This window comes from Dictyostelium discoideum, assembly GCF_000004695.1.
Source record: "Dictyostelium discoideum AX4 chromosome 1 chromosome, whole genome shotgun sequence".
NCBI classification, from domain to species: domain Eukaryota; phylum Evosea; class Eumycetozoa; order Dictyosteliales; family Dictyosteliaceae; genus Dictyostelium; species Dictyostelium discoideum.
This window is the reverse complement of record NC_007087.3, coordinates 3,989,592-4,010,490: the sequence shown is the minus strand read 5'-3', so window position 1 is coordinate 4,010,490 and position 20,899 is coordinate 3,989,592. Positions and strand designations below refer to the sequence as shown.

Here is a 20,899-nt window from a genome sequence, read left to right as displayed (position 1 = left end):
TTAATTATTTTTATTTGCAAAGATGGTAATTTTTAATTTTAAGTTAAAAAAATTGTTTAATATTTTTTTAAATTAGAAATAGTTTTTAAAAATTTAAGTTATCTTAAATTTTCTGGGGTTGTTTTTGAAATTGAAATATTTAATTTTTAAAAATTAAAAAAAAAAAAGGATAAAAAAAATCTATTTATACCCTTTTTTTTTTTAATTTGTTTTCTATATATTAAACTTTAATTCTTTAAATAAATAAAAATAAAAATATGAAAATTTCTAATAGTTTTACCTTTTTTTTATTATTCTTAGTTTCATTATGTTTAGTATCAAATGCTCAAATGTTTGGTAGTAAATGTAAATTACCAGAAATTCCTCAAACTTTGGATAATGGTTCACAAAGTATATTCTTGTTGGCTCAATTATTACAAAATAATATTGTTTTTAGTTCATATAATCATACATTTTCAAAGGGTATTGGATCAACATTTTTCAGTGATCCAAATAAAGTTAGTGTTTACAATTCTGGTGAAAATCTCCATGTTGAATATAAAATAACTAAAGGTTATAGTGGTGTTTTCTATAGCGAAGATTGCACCAGTAAAGATCAAATTCCAACTAGTTCCAAAATTGTAAAATCTTATAGTGGTGGTTTTGCTATCATGGGTAGTACATACAATTACCAATATAAACTTACTTTAAGTAAAGTTTAAAATTTTTTTTTTCTAAATTATAACAATAAATTATTTCTATTTAAAAAACTCGTTTTTGATTTACATCAAAAAAAAAAAAAGTATTTTTATTTAATTTTATTCTTTTATCAACAATCATCCAATTCCTATTAAATATACAGCTCCATAAAATCATATGGATATCTAGGTGAATTTGCTGTAGATACCGACATTGAGTTATTTGGTGCCAGTTTAAGGGTATTCTCTGACAATTTTAATAAAAATTGAAAAAAAAACGAACCTTAATTGGTAAAAATAATTTTATTTTCATCATCCGGCTTTGGCGCAATGGTAGCGCGATTGACTGTAGTATAGAAAGTGATCAATCGGTTGCTAGTTCGAATCTGGCAAGCCGGACTTTTCTTTCGTGATGTCAACAGACGCATGTTCGATTCCAGAAACAAAACCAATCCCAACATGTATCTATTATCGCAGGAGATTTCAACTGTATCCACAACGACAATTCACTATTAGATGATATTATCCAATCCTACACATACCAACACCATTTAATTGATCAAGGTGAATTTAAAAACACTCCAACTCATACACATGGCAACAGATTAGATAGAATATATACTCAATACAATAGAATAGACCCTGAAAATATATATACACAAGTCCACCAAATTCCATCTTCATTATCAGATCATAATCCAATATCAACAACAATTTCTTCACCTTTTCAAATAAATAAACATAAGAAAAGATGGATATTATCACCTGGTACTGCAAATGACCATGAAGCAATCAATATTATCAATCATTTAATAACTAATCACAATAACACATCAATCAATCAATTTACAAACTGGTCAAAAGTAAAATCAAAAATTATTAAAACTCTAAAAAACTATCAATATAACAAAGACAAACAAACTCAACGTGCAAAACAAATACTATTAGAAAAAGCAGCAAAATTCAAACATCTTGAAGAACAATGCATCGCCGAATACAATATTATATGTAACAAAAACAAATTACATCAAAACCACACAAACATATTAAAAAAACATATAAATGGAGAAATACCTATCAAGTATCTATCAGCAATACTAAACAAAAGATCAAAAGATGCAAAAATTGAATCAATCCAATATGGTAACATCATTACATCCGACCAAATTGAAAATGCATTTGTTGAATTCTACACAAATCTATATAGCTTACAAATATGTTGTCCAATTACTCACCAGCTCATGCTAAACACATGGCCCATCATAAAAAATGAATATTGTAATGGTTTAGACTCACCATTTATACAAGATGAAGTTGAAGCTGCAATTAAAACCTGTAACCCCAACAAATCACCCGGTCCAGATGGCGTTGCAAATGCTTTCTACATTAATCATTTAAACCAAGTTAAACCAATTCTCACTGCATTATTCAACGATATACTAGAAAATCCTCACCACATCACAACAGAATTCACCGAAGGTCTTATACACACAATATACAAGAAAGGCAACCCCTTACTCATATCAAATCGTCGTCCCATTACACTTCTAAACACTGATTACAAGATCCTCTCAAAAGTAATCAATGCACGTCTTCTAAGAATACTTCCTTTCATCATAAATAACAACCAAACTGGTTTCGTACCCCACAGATTCATCATAGACAACATCAACATCAATGAATTAATCAACTACCTCAAATCTAAAAACCTCCCTGGTATCATCACACTATTGACTTCTTTAAAGCATTTGATTCTATCTCTCACGATAGTATTAAAAGAACATTAATTCATATTGGTATACCAATAAAATTAATAAATTTAATCCACAAGCTATTATCTGACTCACAAGCAAAAATTTCAATTAATGGTAAAACGACCAGAAAATTCGATATTAAAAGAGGTGTAAAACAAGGTGACCCAATCTCAGCCACTTTATTTGTAATTGTAATTGAAATATAAGCAAGAACAATGCAGACAATTCAATAATTGGATTACCAATTTCACCCAATCCACAAATTAAAATCAAATTTACCCAATTTGCAGACGACTCTACAACATACAACATCAACTACGAACAACAACAACAATCAATCAAACATTTCGATAATTTCTGCGCTTCAACATCATCATCATTAAATTTTGACAAAAGTGCAATAATAGAAATCAACCCCACAAAATCACTGATAAACACATAATAAACAATATTTCACAATCAAAAAGAATACCAATAACCAAAAAAGATCAATCTGAAAGAGTCCTTGGCTATTTCTTTAATCATAAAGGTTTACATAGGAAATTACCAGAAACAATGAAAACGTTGAATAAATCATTAGTACTATGGAAAACTAGTGGCACAACATTTTAAAAACAAAAACAACCATCATAAACACCTACTCACTATCACCAATAACATATTTATCATACCTTGAAGAATTTACAAAAGATGAAGAAATTCAAATTAATAAATTAATCTCATGGTTTATGAATTCTCCCGCAAATTCTGAATCACCAACTCTCAATACCAATTCCATTGAAAACAACACATCAACCATCCATTCACGTGCAAAAATACCTTCGATGTGTTATGATAGATCATTAAAACCATTAAAAGAAGGTGGTTGGGGTATGTGGAATATACAATTACGACAAGTTGCTCAAAAGATTTGGATATACAACAGATTTTTACAAATGCATAAATCTGCAAAAAATTCAATATACATGATAAGTTGGATGGATCAAATCATCAACAAATCAATCTCTTCTCCATACCTTATAAAAATCAAAAAAGAATGGGAAAACTATGCAACTCAAATTGGATATCTAAAAGATAAAGTTCAAATCCTACAACCAATATTAATAAAAAATCAAACCTCTCAAACATTAAACACAAATAATATTCCATTACCACCAACACTCAAAGAAATCTACTCGACAATACTAAACAATCACCAATGTAAATCAAAAGACTATATTGGCAAGAAATATTCAGATCTACTTCTTACTTCGCACCAACAATCAATACAACTATTATGGAAATACACATACGACCAACTATTTGTCAAAATTCAAAAATTAAAAGATCCAAAAGGCCGTGATACAATGCAAAGATTCCATGCTAGATGTCTTCCGATTAATCATCTACACAACAAAGTTTGCCCCATTTGCAACAATGAAATGAATAATGATCCCTATGGTCATTTGTTTTTCAATTGTCAGCACACATTCAACTTCATAAACCACGACAAATTAAAATATTTTATTTATAAAAATTGCAATGGAAACAAAAACTGGTCACTAACAAAAAACCAAACAACAAAATTATACACACTCATTTATAAACCACAAACAAACAACAAAGCATTTAAACCAGATCCAACTATCAATATTAATTTTCATTTTGCAGAAAACGCACAATATAAAAAATACAGGTTCAACTGGAATTATATAAACACAAATCTTGATCTAGTCAGAACACATGCATATTGGAACATAATCTCATTAGTTATTCACCAAATATGGATATGGTTATGCAAATCATTATTTGACATCAATATAACTCAATCAATTGATAATTGGAACAACCAAATAAACAACACAACACTAGATTATGATATATTAAAATCAAAATGGCACAAGCTAATAAGATTGGAATATTCAAGAACTTTATCAAACTTTAACCAATACTCAATTAAAAACAACCTCACAAAAACTCAAAAAGAAACCCAATGGTCCGAAACCATCAAAAAATTTAAAAAAGAATGGAGCATAAACACAAATGAACCAATTCCAACAATTACACCACCAATTAATTATTAATTACCTAATCTAAAATAACATACTATTTTAAATTCACAAAAACTAAAAAACCTAAAATAAATAAATAAAAAATAACATACTAATTGTATACTACAATAGTTTATTTATATCAAAAAAAAAACAAAAAATCTTTAAACCTGGAATCGAACTTTAAAGATTTTTTGGATATCTACCTATAAATAGAGTAAATGGTACCGCAAACTTGGATTGCATAAACAAAGTTAAAAACTATAAACTATCATTATCAAAACACTCTCAATTTGTAACAAAACAGAATACATCAAACAAATTGAAAATATTTAAAAATCAAATTATAAAAGACTATTGTTTACCAAGCACAGTACTTCCAAACTAGCCACTCTATAATAAATAGTAAAATTTTCTACAATTACAAAACAATAATAAATTCTTTGTTTTTTAAAAATAATTATTTCTTTTATTATGAGAAATTTTTAATAATATTAATGTTAATATATTTGTTTATGGTATTTATGAGTATTCTAATGGTTTTTGATTCAAAAACAACATAAGTTACAATGGTTTCTAGTGTTTATGATTTTTAACCTATTGTTTTGAAAATTATTTTATCATTATTGGTTGATTTATAAAAAAAAAAGAAACAAATTAATAATTTCAATTTTTTTTTTTTTTTTTTTAACTTTATTTATTGTGCTTAACCTTTCATTGAATTTAATTTTATTGATTTAAATTTTTTTAAACCAATTTTAACTGTTGTTGATTTTTTATAAATTATTGAAATAAAAATTATGGCAGAAGCTACGAATACAACTGGAATTACAATTGAAACCGGTATTACCCATTTTCTATTATCCTCTTTACAATTTTCTTTGAAATCAGTTGATAATAATACAGAAAAATCTAAAGTTAACAAACTTTTTTATTAGTATTTAAAATAATAATAAAATAATGTTTGTTTAAGTAATAATAAACATACCAGGATCAATAATACATTCATTATTAAAATGTGGTAATTTTAATAAAGTTGTAATTGAATTTGATTCCAAATCTTTAATATTTTCAGTTGAAAAAAAGGTTTCTCTATTATCTGATAATAATTTATTTAAAAATCTACCAGAAAATATTTTATTATCTTTTGAAATTTTAATAAAACTAAATTTTGAAGATGCTGGACTATTAATATCTTCAATATCGATATCTTTACTATTACAATCATTTCTATTTTGATCTTGTTCTTCAATTGATGAAATTAATTCCAATTCCAAGGTATTTAAATTATTTATATAATCATATTTTGTAACTTTAATTGTAACTTTAATTGACCCTTTTTCCAAATAAAATTGTTCATTTGCAAATTGAAATGCTTTTTTTTCATCTTTTATTTCTTGAAAGTGAGTAATAATTTTACAATTTGAATCATGTGAAATGGTTTGTTCAAATATCATTTCATTTTCAAAAGTACTATTTAAAATCCATTCTTTTTTCAATGGGTAAGTTTTATAAACCTGACCATCAAATCCAACTTCTTTTAATAGTTTATAATAAATCAAAAATTTAACATTATTATCATCAGTTGTAAATGAATTGGTATGATTATCAAATTTAATTCCACCATTACTCTTTGTATCATCTAAAATTATAATACCACTACAATCATATGAATTGAAACCTGTATTACATTTACATTGACCTGTTTTTGAATCACATATACCTTGATTTAATTTTGATAAACAATCATTTGGACATTGAAGAATTTGATTTTGATATTGATAGATTTGATTTGCAATATATTGTTCACCATCTATATTTAATATAACAGAATGGACACCTTGACCTGGAGGGGCTGTACATTTTATTAAATTTGATGAGTTGGCTATTATTGAACAATTATTTGAACCGATTAACAATGATAAATCTTTAAATGTATTTCCAAATACACCAATAAAACTTGCTTCACCTCCATTGGTAAATGATGGTATAACTGATGAAATTGAAATATTATTTTTTGAACAACTTTTTCCATTACTTGATAAAGAATAACCTGGTACATCTTTGCAAATACAAGAAAATGAACCATCATTGTTTACGCAAGTCGCAGGTGAAACACAATCATGAGTACTTGAACTACATTCATCAATGTCAATACAACTTTTTGCATCACCTGATAGAGTATAACCGTCATTACATACACATGTAAATGAACCAGCTGGCTCATTTACACAATAGGCAGGTGAAATACAATCATCAGTATCTAAACTACATTCATCAATATCGATACAATTTGTTCCATTATTTGAAAGAGTATATCCTGGTTGATTAATACATTCACAAGTAAATGAAGCATGAGTGTTTACACAAGTTGCAGGTGAAACACAATTATGAGTACCCATACTACACTCATTATAATCTAAACAACTCTTTGTTGATGAATCATAACTGAGACCAATGTCACAATTACAAATATAACCACCATCTATATTTGTGCATTTTGCAGAACCACAAACGGTTGGTGTGTCAATACATTCATTTACATCATCGCATGCTTTTGATACTGAATTATATGAATACCCATTTAGACATTGACAAAAGAAACTACCAGGTGAATTATTACAAATTGCAGAACCGCAAATGGATGGATTAGTACATTCGTCAATATCTAAACAACTACTTGTTATCGGACTATAGATATAACCTTCTTGACAATTACATTTATAACCTCCTTGTGTATTCATACATGTTGCAGAACCACAAATAGTTGGAGTAGTAGTACATTCATCGACATCATCACATGATTTACTATTTGAAGATAATGTATAACCATTTAGACACTCGCATGTAAATGAACCAATTTTATTCACACAGTATGCAGGTGTTACACAATCATGACTTCCTAAACTACATTCATTAATATCATCACAACCAGTTCCATTTGGAGTATAACCATTTGGTGGACATTTACAAGAAAATGTTGCATAATCATTCACACAGTATGCTGGTGCTACACAATTATGACCACTTATACATTCATCAATATCTAAACATGCAAAACATTGTCCATTATCACATTCACAATTTAGATCAGGATACATAACAGTTGGACAACCACCATTTGCCATATTATTTGTACCTGCTGGACATGATGATGTAGAATCTATAATTTTACTATTATTTAAAAGTAATAAAATTGATATCAATAAAAATGATTTATTAATCATTTTTTTAATATTTATTTAAATGTATTATGATGTGAAATTATTTAAAAAAAAAAAACAAGTTCCAACCAAATAAAAAAAATTTTAAAAAAAATATCTAGATCTACAAACCCTTTCAATGAATCAAATTCTCTAAAAAAATAAAAAAATCTCCGGTTTTTTTTTTTTAAATCATTTTTTTATTGTATTAATTTTTCACAATAATTAAATTACAAAAGCATTAAAAATTTAAGAAAAAAATGAAAAAAAAATAAGAAAAAAAAAAAAAAAAAAATTATCTTTTTATTTGATTCATTCTTTTGACATGTGTTGGTAATAATCAATTATTATTTTTGTTTTTTTATTATTGGATAATATTACTAATAGTAGAGATATCATAATTATTTTCTTTCTTTATAGTTGGAATAAATGAATTACAACTACTATTACTATTATTATTATTATTATTATTATTATTATTATTATTATTATTATTATTATTATTATTATTATTATTATTATTATTATTATTATTATTATTATTATTATTATTATTATTATTATTATTATTATTATTATTATTATCTTCTTCTTTTATTTTAGTTGGTAATTTATTTGTATTTATAGTTATTGATGGTGTTGACATTACTTTATTATTATCTGATAGTAGTTTATTATTACTATTATTATTATTTTCATTCTTAAGAGCAATTGGCATTGGTGGTGGTGTAGTATTAAAAGTTGCTGTTGTTGTTGTTGTTGTTTTTTTTTTTAAAAAACTAGGATAATTAATATTTTGCATTATTGATTGACTTAAATTAGTTGTATTATTTTCTTGTTTTACTTTAACTGGTGATAATTTATATACATTTGATGATGATACTTCTTTTTTAACACTATTATTATTAATATGATTTGATTTATTTAACCATGGCCAATTATCATTTTTTGGTAATGGATGATCAAGTATACAATATCGTTTGGCAGTTTCTAAAATATTTCTTTTTGAATCTTTATAAACATAATTAAATTGACGACCAGTATAATTATTATCACCATCAAAAATACTTGATTTAACTTGATCCCAATAATTTGAAAGATTACAATAATCATAAAGATATTTCATTATACACATTTCTTTAACAATTGATTCTAATGTAAAATGTTGTTGATCATGATCATTACCTTGAAAATCATCAATGTCTGGTTGATAATCGGTAAATGTATATGAATTAAAATCATTACCATTTAAAATATAAGCTTGACATAATTTACTATCTTGACGTAATGGTAAATTAAATTTTGCTAATTCATTTGTAATTTCAATTCTTCTATTTTCAATTTCTTTTAAAATTTTATCTTTATTTTGAATTTTTTCAGTTAATTCATCACCAGTTATAATTCTACGTAAATATTTATTTCTCCAAACTTTAAAGAATAGTACATCATTGTTTTTACCATTACAACAAGTTCCTTTACATTTACATGATGTTGAACAACCACTACCATTCTTTTTACAACTACAACTACTTGATGAACAATATGTATTAAATTTATTAAATTTCTGACATGAACATTTACTTTTAATTCTTTTAAATTCTTTTTCATTTTCTTGATTATTAATATTATCATCTAATTTTCTTTTCATTCTTTTTTTTATTGGTTTTTCATTGTTAATAATAATAAACTGAAAAACAATAAAAACAAATTTAAATTAAGTTTAAAAAAAAATATAAAATAAAATATAAAAAAAATTAAAAATTAAATAAATTTGGAAATGAAAAAAAAGAAAAAAAAGCGGGGTTTTTACAAATTTTATTGTAATGATTAATTTATATTTAAAAGATACATATATAATTTTATTTTTTTTAAAAAAAAAAAAAAATTTCAATGTAGTAGATAATAATAAAAATAATGAATTTGAAATATACAGTATTTTTTACTTTTCATAATAAATTTAACTTTACAGTTTATTAATATAATTTATAGTGTATTTGATTTTATTTAGAAATAAAAAAAAAACTTTTTTAATAATGTTAAAAAAAAAAAAATATATATATATTTGTTGAACAAAATTTTATTAAAATTAAAATGATAAAAGGATTAAATTAAATTGATCATAATTTATTTTTTCATTTTTAAGAATTATGTCTACTTTTTTTTTATATATATGCATCAATTAAACTTGATACATTTGAACTACAGAATCAATTTTTTGTCTACAAATTGGACAAATACTAATTTTTCTAGTGCACTGCAAGCATACTGCACAATGTCCACATTTTAACAAAACTGCATTGATTTTTGAATCAAAACAAATTGTGCAACAATCTGATTCTGGTGTTTCACCCTGGAGTACATTATGATTAAATACGTTTCCACTATTACTATTACTATTATTATTATTATTATTATTATTATTATTATTATTATTATTATTATTATTATTATTATTATTATTATTATTATTATTATTCTGGCTATTGTTATTGTTATTATTAATTAGACTTATACCATTATTATTATTATTATTTAATAAATGTGTATTTTCATTTGGTTGTTGAATATTATTTAGAGAATCATCATTTATATTTATATTATTTTGATTTAAATTATTTAAACTATTTCTGTTTTGACCAAAGCAACAACAAATTTTTTTTAATTTCTCTCTACATAATACACTTAACCCAATAATAAAAGCGAATGCTATAATAACTGCAAATAAAATAACAAAAATTTTTAAAACTGAATCTAAATTTTTATAAAAAAAAAAAAAAAATTATTGTAAATAGCAATAATATATAATATATAATTAAAAAATGAAAATGAAAATGAATAAAGTATACATACTAATTGATTGACTTGAAACTACACAATTATTAGTTGTTTTAATAATAATTGATAAATGACAAGGATTTAAAAATGAGATCATTGTTTCATTATCATTTGAACCACAAATTAAACTAATATTTGTTTTATAATAGATTGAATCACCACTACTATCACTACCGAATCCTCCATGTCCAAAATTTAAACATTGACCACCAACAAATGAGAAATCTACACCCAATGCATTGTTATTGGCGTATTCCAATGTATTGAAATAACCTAAATTTTCAATCTCCAATCCTGTATTTGAATTAACCATACATACTGATTCATCTGTTTTACAAGGTGTTGTTGTCTTATTAATTAAACATAAATTAACAAATATATCAAATGTTTTATTAAAATTAATTTTATAAATAGTACTATTTATTTTTAAAAAAATTATTAGTATTTTTTTTTTTTTTTTTTTTTTTTTTTTTTTTTTTTTTTTTTTCATTAAAAAAATTAATTACTTTTGAAATAAAGTTAAATCGTTTTCTATTTTATCTAAAATAAATTCATTTAAACAATAATTTGAATCGAAACTATATGTCCTATCATTCTCTGATAAATGTAATCCATCACTTTGATTATTTTGTTTAATTGGTTTTTTAAAATTTAATTGTTTATTGCTATAATATTCATTACTATAATTATTATTAAAATTATTATTATTATCTTCTTTTAATTTATTCGAACATTCAACAAAATTAAAGACAATGAATAAAATAATTGATGATATTAAAATGTTTATATATTTCACTCTTGAAAACATTCTTTTTTTTTTCCAACTATTTCTTTTATTTATAAATTGTTTCTTAAATTATTTATTTATTTGTGTTGTGCTTCTTTTTTTATAAGAATATGCTATTAAATTTTTTTTTTTTTTTTTTTTTTATTTTGATGTGTGCTTTCATTATACATAAAAAAAAAAATAAAATATAAAAAAAAATAATTTAAATGAAAATAAAAAAAAGGAAAAATTAAAAAGGTGGGGGTTATTTTGTATAGATCAAAAATAAATAAAAAAAAAAATTTATTATTTCATTTTTAAAAAAATAAAAAAAAAAAAAGAAAAAAATAATAATAATTATTAATTTGGTGTTCAGATATTTTAAAAAAAAATTAATGGAGTTGGAAAATAATTTTTTAAAAAGAACTAAACATAATATATTTTATTTTTTTTAATTTTTAATATTTAAAATTTGATCACTTTCTTTTTTATTATTATTATTATTATTATTATTATTATTATTATTATTTTTAATTGAAATATTTTTATATAAAATTAATTTATTATAAACTATATTATATTGATTTACAAAACAAAATAATGCATATAAAATTGCATTAACTCTATGATATGGAACTAATGGAAAATTAAAACTATCAATTAATAAATCAATATGTTTAATTAATTGATTACATAATTGAATACTATTATCTTTATCAACTGCCAATGATAATTGTTTTGAAGTTTTCTTTGTAAAATTAATATTTTTATTTTTCACTGGTAATAAATTTGCCAAATCACTTGAAGTTTTTAAAAGATCATTCATTAATGATTGATTTAGTTCAATTGATAATGACCCAATTGATCTTATATATTGTTGATAATTTGCCTCGATAATCATGAATTCCAAAGCACCGAATAAATTATGTAATTTTTGAATTGAGTATAAAATACTTTTAATTCTTTCATACTTTTTAAAATTAAAAAATAACTCAAAACCAGAATCAATCAACAATTGCCTTTGTAGTGGGAAAACTCTTCTTAATTTAATATACTTTTTACCAATTAATATACGATATTCTCTAAATGTTAATTTATTAATTGATTTAATATTATTTTCAATATCATCTTTTAAATTATTAATTTCTTCATTTTCTTTTTCATTTTCATTTTCATTTTCATTTTTTGAACCATTTATAGTTTTTGTTGAATTATTTTCTGGAATAATTAATGAAATTTCTTTATCAATATTTTTATTTGGTGGATTTAATGTAAAACTATAATATAATAAAAAATCAAGCATATCAATTATTGCTTCTGGTATTTTATAAAGATTCTTTTCTAATTGTTTGAAATCGAAATAGGGTGAAATCATTGCAACTAATAATACAACGATTACACCAAATGTGACATGAGCAATTTTAAATAATGCATATATTATTGACTCTTTTCTTTGTTCAAATTGTGGTACAGATATTGTTGAATATGTGAAAATTATAATTTGAATCATATTTTCAAATGGTTGTTCTTGAATTAAAAATGCAATTAAAGTAATTATAAAAAATGAAAAACCACTATAAATAAAAGCGGCTGCAACTTCTGATTGACCTAACTTACTTAGTACTACACATGCGAATCCACTGAAACCTCCAATCATTGTACCAACTATACGTGTAGCACTGACGAATCCAATTGCGCCAATATCAGGTTGAGAAATCACTATAAACGTATCCAAAGCCCATGACAATTTTTCAAATAATATAAAATCCGAATTTTTATTAATTTCGTAAATTCCTACAGCACCACATGTAATCACTATTGAATATTTTAATGAAAATATCCAATCATACAAAATTCTTTTAAAAATTAAATATTTTAAAAATATTTTAACTTTTTTAATAAATGTGTAATTTAATTTATAAATTCTATTTAGTAGTTTTTCATTCTCAATTTCATTTAATACTTTTCTTTCATTTAATATTAAAAAACATTTTTTTAATTTATAAAAAAATGATTGTAAATATAGAATTTCCCTTGGTCTATACTTTTTTAATGATAAATGATATGATATTAAAAATACTTGTTTAGATAAATACTTTTGTTCTTGTATAAATAAAGCAAAACCTTCAACACTAAAACTAATTTTTGTTAAAATATTATCATCATTTGGATTAAATGGTTTTTTATCTTTAAAAATTGATGTAAATTCTTCTTCTAAATTCTTTGTAATTTTATCAACTCTTTTAAATGATTCATTAATTTCAAATTGATAAAATTCTAATGAATTAATTCTAAATGGATTTTCACCACAATTACCACTACTACCATTACTACCACTACCATCACCACTACCACTACCATCACCACTTCCTCTACTACTACCACTACCACCACTACTACTACCTATACCACCACCAATACCAATTCCACTACCAATACCACTTATATTTTTATTATTTTTTAATTTTGGTAATAAATCATTTAAAATTATATTCATATCATCAATTAAAAATGGATAAGTATGAAAATATTGTTTATTTGCTTCTTCATATAATTTTTGATTTGTTACATCTAAACTATGTAATTTTAAAAACCATTTAACATATTCATGATTATCATAATGAATATACTTTTTTCTTAATTGTTTTTCCATAATATTAAAAATACATTCAGTCTCTGTAATTAATTTATCAATTAATGGAATTATTGGTTGAATTTGACTTAAATATTCAATTGAAAATGATTGAGTTAAACCAAACCCAATTGCATATAATTTCTTATGATTTCTTTCTAAAATAACTTGAACTTTTTCAAAATGAAATATTAAATCTTTATTTGACTGAAATTCTTTTTTACATTCATTTAAATATGAATTTAATCCATTTAATAATCTAGAATATTCATAAAAATGAAAATCTAATCTTTTTTTAAATGTTAATTTTTTATTAAAAAATAAAATTTTATTATTTTCTTCTTCTTCTACTTGTACTTTTTCTTTTTCTTTTTCTTCTACTTGTACTTCAACTTTTTTATTTTTATTTTTATTTTTTTTATGTAAATTAATTTTTTGATGAAGTATTTTTTGTGATGTTCTAATATAATCTTTAATTTCACTAAATATATTAAACGTAATTCTAATGAATAAATCATTTGAAAATTTCATTCTATAAAGGGTACATGTAATTAAACAAATACCAATTGATATGATTGTTCCCAAACAATATTTTAAATGTGTAATTGGTGAATAAAATGGTACTCTATATTTCACTTCTGTAAAAGTTAAGAAATAATATGAAATAAACATAAATTTACCAAATGTAAATGGTAATAACTTTGATGACATCATTATACCAGATGCTAAAAATAAAAATACAAAAAATATGAAACCATTCGGCCAAACACTTTCACCAACTATTGATAATGATCCATATGATACAATTGCACCAATTATAACTGAAATTGAAATTCTAATTGAATTCTTTATAATTGATACATAATTATGACTTGATATCATTGCCCAAACTGTAAAATTTAACATCCAATAAATTTCAAATGGTCTAAAAAATCTTTCAAATATACCAACTACTACAAATACACTACCAATTGCATATGCACTACCATATACTAATGGAAAGTATAACATTCTATATAAATTTTCATCTCTTGCTCTATATATAAAATAATCAATTGATTCTCTTTTTTTTTTTTTTTAATTTTAAATATTTTTTGTTTAAAAAAAAAAAAGAATTATATATATTTTTTACATACTTAAATAATAATTTTATAAATTCCATTTTTTTCCAATTCTATTAATAGATTTACAATGAATTTTTATTATTATTTTTCTATTTATAAACCCAAAAAAAAAATTAAAAATTAAAATAAAAAACAAAAAAATAAAAATAAAAAAAATAAAACAAACAACCCCCTCCCCCCCTATTTATTTTTATTATTATTATTAAATTATCTTTAACACATCCATTGTTTTATTTTTTATTTTTTATTTTATTTTTAATGAAATTTTAATAAAATTATTATTTATAAATTATTTTTTAATTTTTTTTAATTTATTTTTAGTTACAATTTTATTTTATTTTTTTTTTTTTTTTTTTTAATTAACTGATGATTGATATCATGTGTTATTATTTTTTTAATATTTTATATTTTTTATTTTTTAGAAAGTTCAGGGAAATCATTTAAAGAATCAATATTATTATGTGATTGAATTGCATCTAAGAAACCTAATTTCTTTGAAATTTTAATTTCACCATTTTTTAATTTCTCTTCATATTCTAATCTTTCTTCTTCTAGACGTTCTCTTTCTAATTGTAAAGATATTTCTTTTTCTTTTAGATAAATTTCTTTCAATTCTTGAGCTCTTTCAATATCTTTTGCTCTTTCCAATTCTTTTGATCTTTGTAATTTTTGTTCTTTTCTTTTCTTTTGATTTCTAATATCTTTTCTTGCCCTAAGTTCATTATTGAAATGTGATAAAGTTTCTTTTGATACAATTGAATGTAAATCAATCTCTGCAAATAAAATACTAGTTGTTAAAGCCAATACATTTAATGATTTAAATTTCTTTCTTGATTGCTCTGTAACTTGGTAAGTCTCTAACTCTATGATTCTTGATTTAATAGTTGATGGAATATCATTGATCGATTTATCCTTGAATTCAAATTCAATAATTTTCATATCCAATGGATGTAAATAAATCTTTTGTCCATCATTTGATTGATATAAATAATAAACACCATTATATGGTTGATTTTCATATGAAATTTTTAATTTTGGTAATAATGATAATTGTTGTTGTTGTTGTTGTAATTGTTGTTGTAATTGTTGTTGTAATTGTTGTTGTTGTTGTTCTGATTGTAAAACTTCAACAACTGGTTCAATTGTTGTAGTTGTTGTTGTTGTTGTAGTTGTTGTAGTTGTTGTTGTAATTTTTAATTCTTTAATTTCTTTATTAATTTTTTCTTCTTTTTCTTTTTCCTCTTTTTCTTTTTCATTTATTAATTTTTTTTGTTTATTATTTTTTTTATCTGTTTCTTCTTCTTCTTCCTCTTCTTCTTCATCATCATCATCATCATCATCATCATCATCATCATAATAATCAATACCATTATTTTTAGAATTTAAATAATCCTCTAAAGCCATTCTAATTTCAAAATTATTACTACAAGTATAATAATCAAATTTCTTTTCATTTTTAGTTTGATTATTTTGATTAATTAATGTAATGAAATTCTTTTCATCAATTAAATGTCTAGTTTCAGTCATTGTTTTATATTGTTCCCTTCTATCTTCAATATCTGACATTGCATTAGTTAAGAAAACCAATGTTTCAGAATCACCACCAGACTCTGATAATTCTGTTTCTCTACTCTTTAAAATTTCCCTTAATTCAACTTCAATAATATCATCAATATCTGTAACTATTGAAAACTTTGAAAATAATTGATTTTCATCACCTTGATTTGGAAATGATATCTTTGTTGGTATTAAATTATTATTATTATTATTATTAATAATATTATTATTATTATTAACCAAAAATGGTACGATTGAACCTTCTTGAAATTTTAATAATTGAAAAGTGATTGAATCATTTTCATTAAATTTTTTAGTATTTTTGAATATTAAACTTTTTAAATCGGATTTAGATTGAATGATTTGAAAACATAATGGACATTTGCTTGAATGTGATAAGAGACGAAGTATACATGTATAACATAAGATATGGCCACATTTTGTAATCTTTGGTGCTATTGGTTTCTCTAAACAAATTGGACATTGAATTGAATGGGATTCATTAATTAAATAAATTACTTGTTCAACTTTATTCCATGCCACAAAATTATCAGCTTCTTTTAATGCTGATGTATAATTACCATATGGATTAATTTTAAATAAATAACTAATTAATGTTTATTATAAATAATTAATTATTTAATAATAGTATTAATATCATCGAAATTTATTTTTAAAAATTAAAACATATAAAAAAAAAAGAACCTATATATATATTTTTATATAGAAACTATTCTTAATTAGATTCTGCTTATTCTTAACTTACTTTGCTTGTAAAAATGAATTATCTCTGAAATCATTCCTATAATTATAATTATTATTACTGTGATAGCTATAATTATAATTACTATTACTATTATAGTTATTAGGTCTCCTTTTATTATGATTATTATGATTGTTATTATTATTACTATTATTATTATTATTATTATTGTTGTTGTTGTTGTTGTTATAACGTCTTTGATATTGATTATTCTGTTGTGGTGTTTTATTTAATAAATGTGTCATATCAATTTGATCTTTTTTCTTTTTTTTGGTTGCATTTATATTATTATTATTAATATTATTATTATTATTATTATTAGTGGTAGTGTTGACAGTTCCAGTATCTGTAGTTGTGGTTGTAGTGGTTGTTGTAGTTGTTGTTGTAGTAGATGAAGGTATAAATTCTGAACTACTCTTTGATAAAGGAATTGAAAAATCATTTGCATCTTTAATTTTCTTTTGTTTTTCTTGTTCCAATTCATACTCTGCTTTACTAATTTCAAATGCTAATAATAATTCTGGATCATTATCATCATTATATTGTTGTTGTTGTAGTTGGTTATTGTTTCTTCTTCCTCTTCCCCCTCCTCCTCTTTCATTATTATTATTTTTATTATTATTTCTATTATTATTTCTATTATTATTATTTTTATTGTCACAATTATTATTATTATTATTATTTCTATTATTTCTATATTTGTTTGGAGTAGGTGTTGGACTGCTCATTTTTTATTAAATGTAAAATGAAAATAAATAAATGAATAAATAAATAAATAAATAAGTTTATGTTTGGAAGTTATACAAAAAAAAAATAAAAAATAAAAATAAAAAAAAAGTTTTAAAAAAAAAAATAAAAAAAAAATAAAAAAAAAATAAAAAAAATAAAAAAAAAGTGGAAAAAACTGAAAATTTATTTCCCATTTTGTTCCTAAATTAAAAAATTAATTTTAATTAAAATTCAAAAAAATTAAAAATAAATAAAATAATAAAAATAAAAATAAAAATTGTTTTTTTTTTTTTGATTAGTTTTGAAGGTGTTGGTTAGTTGATTGGTTGATGGCTGGTTAGTTGGTTGGTTAGTTTGTGTCCACTGGATCTTGATCATTATTGTCAACAACCTTTTTTGAAAAATCAATTAATCTATTACTTTCCAATGCAATTTGTTCAATGTTGACTCTTCCCTTTTTGTTTACAAATTTTGCAACAGCTTCCATTTCCTCTTTAGTGATATAAATAAATTTTCCTCTATCATCAATTACACCCGAAATTAAACCTTGTTTATCCAATGTCTTAATACGGTCAATTACTTCCTAAAATAAAATAAAAAATAAATAAATAAAAAAGTTAATTTTATTTTATTTTTTTTTGGAAATTATTATTATAATAATTTAAATTATTTACATTAGTTTTTATATTAAATTCAATAGCAATATCTTCTAATAAACAAATTTTATGTTCTTTTAAATATTTGATAAATAATTGTAATAATGATTTATCATAATCTTCATTTTTAGTGATTCCAGATTCTTGTAATGAAATTTGACTTTTTAATAAATTATATTCTTCATCTTCTTTTCTCTCTTTTTCTATTCGAATTCTTTCCTCTTCTTCCTTTCTTAATTTTTCATTCTCTTTTTCTTCTAATCTTTTTTCTTTTAATGCTTCTTCTTTTTCTAAATCTGTTTTCTTTTTTTCTTCTCTTAAATATTCTTGATACTATTAATTTAGTATATTATATTATTATTTTAATAATAAAAATGAATTATAATAAGTATTTTAAATTAAAAAATGGTCTAAATTCATTGGCGAAATTAAAAAAAAAATAAAAAATAAAAAATAATAAATTCTTACCTCTCTTGCTTTTCTTTTTTCATCTTTTAATTTTAATTTCTCTAATTTCTTTTTACCAATTTTCTTACCTGAACGATTTGATACAATACCTGGTGCAACTACACCAATATCCTCACCCTCACCCTCTTGACCATTGTCATCGTCATAATTATCGCTATTGGTACTATTATCACTATCACTTCCACTAGATTCTGTATCTTCATCTCTTTGATTAATAATTGGTTGTCTTCTATTTCTTAAATTCATACGACCAATACCCCCACGTTGTTGAGGTTCATCTTCTATATTAATCTGAGGTTGTTGTTGTTGTTGTTGTTGCTGTTGTTGTTGTTGTTGTTGTTCATTTACATTTGAAGAGGGTATTCTTGGTTTACTTAAATAAAAATAACCTATTGCTCCAATGAATAAAAAAATTGATAGGTAACCTGCGACCAAAACTAAAGAATATGTGTCGCCCATAGTTTGCTTTTAGAAAATTTTTTTTTTTTTTTTTTTTTTTTTTTTAAAAATTTTATTTTTTAATTTTTATTTTTTTTTTTGGAATACAAGTTTCTAGTTGAAAACTTTTTTTTTTTTCTTGGCTTTTAAAAGATAGAGATCTTGATAAATAAATAAAGTTTTTTTTATTTTTTTTTTTTTTTCTATTTTTTTTTTTTCTATTTTTTTTTTTTTTTTTAATAATTTTTTTTTTTTTTTTTAAAATTTTTTTTCTTAAATTTTTTTCAATTTTAAAAATTTTTTTTTTTTATTTTTCTTTTTTTTATTTTTACAACCACACACCCACACTCAAATAAATAAATAATATCTTTTTTTTGTTTTGTTTTGTTTTGTTTTTTTTATCAGTAATAACAATTTAAATTTAGAAAGAAAAGAAAAAGGTAAAAAAAAAATATAGAAAAAATGTCTTTAGTTAAATTAGAATCTTCAGATGAAAAAGTCTTTGAAATTGAAAAAGAAATCGCTTGTATGTCAGTTACAATCAAGAATATGATTGAAGATATTGGTGAATCAGATAGTCCAATTCCATTACCAAATGTTACTAGCACTATTTTAGAGAAAGTTCTTGACTATTGCAGACATCACCATCAACATCCATCACCACAAGGTGACGATAAAAAGGATGAAAAGAGATTAGATGATATCCCACCATATGATAGAGATTTCTGTAAAGTCGATCAACCAACCTTATTCGAATTAATCTTGGCAGCCAATTATTTGGATATCAAACCATTATTAGATGTTACCTGTAAAACTGTTGCCAATATGATCAGAGGTAAAACCCCAGAAGAAATCAGAAAAATCTTCAACATCAAGAACGACTTTACTCCAGAAGAAGAAGAACAAATCAGAAAAGAAAATGAATGGTGTGAAGATAAAGGTGGAAACTAAACAGTCAAGTATCTCTTTTTTTTTTTTTGATATAAAAAAAAAAAAAAAAAAACAAAAAAAAAAACAAACAAAAAAAAAAAACAAAAAAAAAAAAAAAAAAAAATACAAACAGCATCACAAAATATGTGTATGTATCCCCTACTATTTCATCTCAATTCTTAAACACAAAATAAAGAATAAAAATTGTGTATTTTTAAAAAAAAAAAAACAAACTTTTTTTCTATTTTGGTTTTTGTTATGGTTTTTAATTTTTTTTTATTTTTTTTTATTTTTTTTTTTTGATTGATTATTTTTTATTTTAATTTTTTGTGAACTT

General features: G+C 22.6%; 9 protein-coding genes and 1 non-coding gene across 10 annotated transcripts; 4 read left to right on the top strand and 6 right to left on the bottom strand.

Moving 5' to 3' along the window:
• Positions 1–257: 257 nt before the first annotated feature.
• On the top strand, positions 258–2,464 carry DDB_G0271006 (hypothetical protein; the record flags this gene model as incomplete). Its single annotated transcript, XM_641369.1, has 3 exons — positions 258–690; positions 1,100–1,138; positions 1,194–2,464. The coding sequence occupies 3 exons, from the start codon at positions 258–260 to the stop codon at positions 2,462–2,464; spliced, it is 1,743 nt and encodes a 580-aa protein (XP_646461.1).
• On the top strand, positions 994–1,076 carry tRNA-Tyr-GUA-3. The gene has a single exon. It is a non-coding gene; the product is annotated as a tRNA-Tyr (tRNA).
• Positions 2,465–3,396: 932 nt separating the features above from the next.
• On the top strand, positions 3,397–4,494 carry DDB_G0271004 (hypothetical protein; the record flags this gene model as incomplete). Its single annotated transcript, XM_641368.1, has 1 exon — positions 3,397–4,494. The coding sequence occupies one exon, from the start codon at positions 3,397–3,399 to the stop codon at positions 4,492–4,494; it is 1,098 nt and encodes a 365-aa protein (XP_646460.1).
• Positions 4,495–5,167: 673 nt separating this feature from the next.
• On the bottom strand, positions 5,168–7,688 carry DDB_G0270700 (hypothetical protein; the record flags this gene model as incomplete). Its single annotated transcript, XM_641367.1, has 2 exons — positions 5,168–5,387; positions 5,446–7,688. The coding sequence occupies 2 exons, from the start codon at positions 7,686–7,688 to the stop codon at positions 5,168–5,170; spliced, it is 2,463 nt and encodes an 820-aa protein (XP_646459.1).
• A 340-nt stretch (positions 7,689–8,028) lies between these two features.
• On the bottom strand, positions 8,029–9,312 carry DDB_G0270002 (hypothetical protein; the record flags this gene model as incomplete). The annotated part of the gene is made up of 1 exon (XM_641366.1): positions 8,029–9,312. One exon carries the CDS (start codon positions 9,310–9,312, stop codon positions 8,029–8,031), a length of 1,284 nt encoding a protein of 427 aa, XP_646458.1.
• A 531-nt stretch (positions 9,313–9,843) lies between these two features.
• DDB_G0270000 (hypothetical protein) lies at positions 9,844–11,307 on the bottom strand (the record flags this gene model as incomplete). The annotated part of the gene is made up of 3 exons (XM_641365.1): positions 9,844–10,415; positions 10,515–10,915; positions 11,006–11,307. 3 exons carry the CDS (start codon positions 11,305–11,307, stop codon positions 9,844–9,846), a joined length of 1,275 nt encoding a protein of 424 aa, XP_646457.1.
• A 409-nt stretch (positions 11,308–11,716) lies between these two features.
• DDB_G0269998 (hypothetical protein) lies at positions 11,717–15,059 on the bottom strand (the record flags this gene model as incomplete). The annotated part of the gene is made up of 2 exons (XM_641364.1): positions 11,717–14,933; positions 15,034–15,059. The coding sequence occupies 2 exons, from the start codon at positions 15,057–15,059 to the stop codon at positions 11,717–11,719; spliced, it is 3,243 nt and encodes a 1,080-aa protein (XP_646456.1).
• A 373-nt stretch (positions 15,060–15,432) lies between these two features.
• rnf10 (RING zinc finger-containing protein) lies at positions 15,433–18,069 on the bottom strand (the record flags this gene model as incomplete). Its single annotated transcript, XM_641363.1, has 2 exons — positions 15,433–17,185; positions 17,345–18,069. 2 exons carry the CDS (start codon positions 18,067–18,069, stop codon positions 15,433–15,435), a joined length of 2,478 nt encoding a protein of 825 aa, XP_646455.1.
• A 350-nt stretch (positions 18,070–18,419) lies between these two features.
• Positions 18,420–19,653, bottom strand: DDB_G0269994 (hypothetical protein; the record flags this gene model as incomplete). Its single annotated transcript, XM_641362.1, has 3 exons — positions 18,420–18,653; positions 18,745–19,059; positions 19,195–19,653. The coding sequence occupies 3 exons, from the start codon at positions 19,651–19,653 to the stop codon at positions 18,420–18,422; spliced, it is 1,008 nt and encodes a 335-aa protein (XP_646454.1).
• Positions 19,654–20,094: 441 nt separating this feature from the next.
• On the top strand, positions 20,095–20,583 carry fpaA (cytosolic glycoprotein FP21; the record flags this gene model as incomplete). Its single annotated transcript, XM_641361.1, has 1 exon — positions 20,095–20,583. The coding sequence occupies one exon, from the start codon at positions 20,095–20,097 to the stop codon at positions 20,581–20,583; it is 489 nt and encodes a 162-aa protein (XP_646453.1).
• Positions 20,584–20,899: the final 316 nt, after the last annotated feature.